Source organism: Morone saxatilis, unplaced genomic scaffold (assembly GCF_004916995.1).
Source record: "Morone saxatilis isolate NCDOM2014 unplaced genomic scaffold, NCSU_SB_2.0 Contig8, whole genome shotgun sequence".
Taxonomy (NCBI): Eukaryota; Metazoa; Chordata; class Actinopteri; family Moronidae; genus Morone; species Morone saxatilis.
The window spans coordinates 27,245,894-27,247,541 of NW_023340257.1; the positions used below are offsets into that span (position 1 = coordinate 27,245,894).

The window sequence follows — 1,648 nt, forward strand, 5'->3', positions numbered from 1 at the left end:
GTCTCCACCCACGTACCTGGGGAACTCAGGGAGTATTTTCTCACTGCATCATTCTTGTGATTATTTCTCCACATTTTTCAGGTAAACAACACAAACACGTCCGGACCAGCACTCGTTTGGAAACTCTCTCTCATAATGAGAAAATATTTCACCAAAATTCTGAAAACGAGGCGAAAAATAATCCACGGAGTTGCTGAATCCGTCTTCATTTTGGATTGACAACGATTAGTTGTTTGAAGAAGCAGCAAGCTTTTACGCTTCTAAATTTTCATAAAGTAACCTCGACCTCAACATTATGCAAATGAGAACCAACCAATGGGGCGCCCCGTCTCTCAAAACGTACCGTCACTACTAGAATTCATTGCACAGCTGGGAACATTTTAGTGGGAGACTGCTAATACTGATCAATACCAATCAATAATCAAGATGAAGTGAAGATGGAGGGTTACTCACCCTGGGTCCAGGAAATCCCACAATCCCTTTCTCTCCTTTGATCCCTGGCAGAGCGTCCAAACCCTTAGAGCAATAACAGATCCAATGTTCTCAATAATCAATAAGTGTTCAATAATCTGATCAGTTCATGACGAACCAACAAGTTGTGTCTAAATGTAGAACAAAGGTTATGAAGTAGAACCCTGGAGAACCCTGAACTCTGTGTTCCTTCAGGTTTGATCTGATTTTTAAACTTACCGGCAGTCCTGGAACTCCACAGACGCCTTTAACCCCTCCAAAACCCTGAAGAACCAACAGAACCCGACATTAGAACCAACAGAACCAGAACTACAGCAGTAGAACAGTATTAGAATGGTATAAAGCTGTGGTAAAATTGGCTGTAGCAACCTAAAGCCACACCAACCTTCTCTCCTTTGATGTACAGGTCTTCTGGAGGGTCCACATACTCAAACGGCCCCGGAGGACCCTGGAGGCCCTGATCCCCCTGTTGACCAAACACAGCACTGTGATACTACTACTGTAAAACACTACACAGAACTACGCAGAACTACGCAGAACTACACAGAACTACGCAAAACTACAGTAATGTTAAACACTTTTTTATTTGTACCTCATCTCCTTTCTGTCCGGGCAGAGATCGACCTTTTTCTCCCTGAAACACAAAAACACATCAACGCCTGTCAGAAATTATCTATAATCAATAGTGAGTAATCAGTAAAGATGGTTGTGTACTAGTGTAATTACTGCAGATTAAATAAAGATCTCTGTCAGTATTTAAAAAGGAAATGTGTTGTTTCTCAAGTAAACGTTGGTATTTGAAAGCTGACCAATAAAAGTTGAATATCATCATTTATACAACAGACGTTAGAAATATAAAAGTACTTCCAACCAAGCAATCTCAGTGGCCAAATAGACATTCAGAACGTGATGACATATTAATCCTCCATTTCCGTGGTACTGGAGCATCAGTCGGCTACAATAAACCAAAATCTGAAACATATTTTGTTTCTATATTTTAAACTTAAGACAATAACATGCAAAGCTGACTTCAAAATTAGGTTATCTGTAATCTTATAAGCAGCAAATTATCCAACAAAAGCTCATAAAAATATAACAGTATAGGGTAAGGTATAATGTCCGGTGAGGCGTCCATTAATTCCTGATATTGAACACCTGGAAGGGCATTATCCCGCTT

General features: G+C 40.0%; 1 protein-coding gene across 1 annotated transcript in view; it reads right to left on the reverse strand.

Annotated features, from left to right (window-relative positions):
- Positions 1-1,105, reverse strand: part of col4a4 (collagen, type IV, alpha 4) — a gene marked incomplete at its 5' end in the record, with an annotated part of 19,303 nt that extends 18,198 nt beyond the window's left edge. The window contains 4 exon segments of the mRNA XM_035679890.1: positions 454-516; positions 691-735; positions 857-937; positions 1,064-1,105. Coding sequence (XP_035535783.1) covers positions 454-516; positions 691-735; positions 857-937; positions 1,064-1,105 — 231 coding nt within the window.
- Between the last annotated feature and the right edge of the window lie 543 nt (positions 1,106-1,648).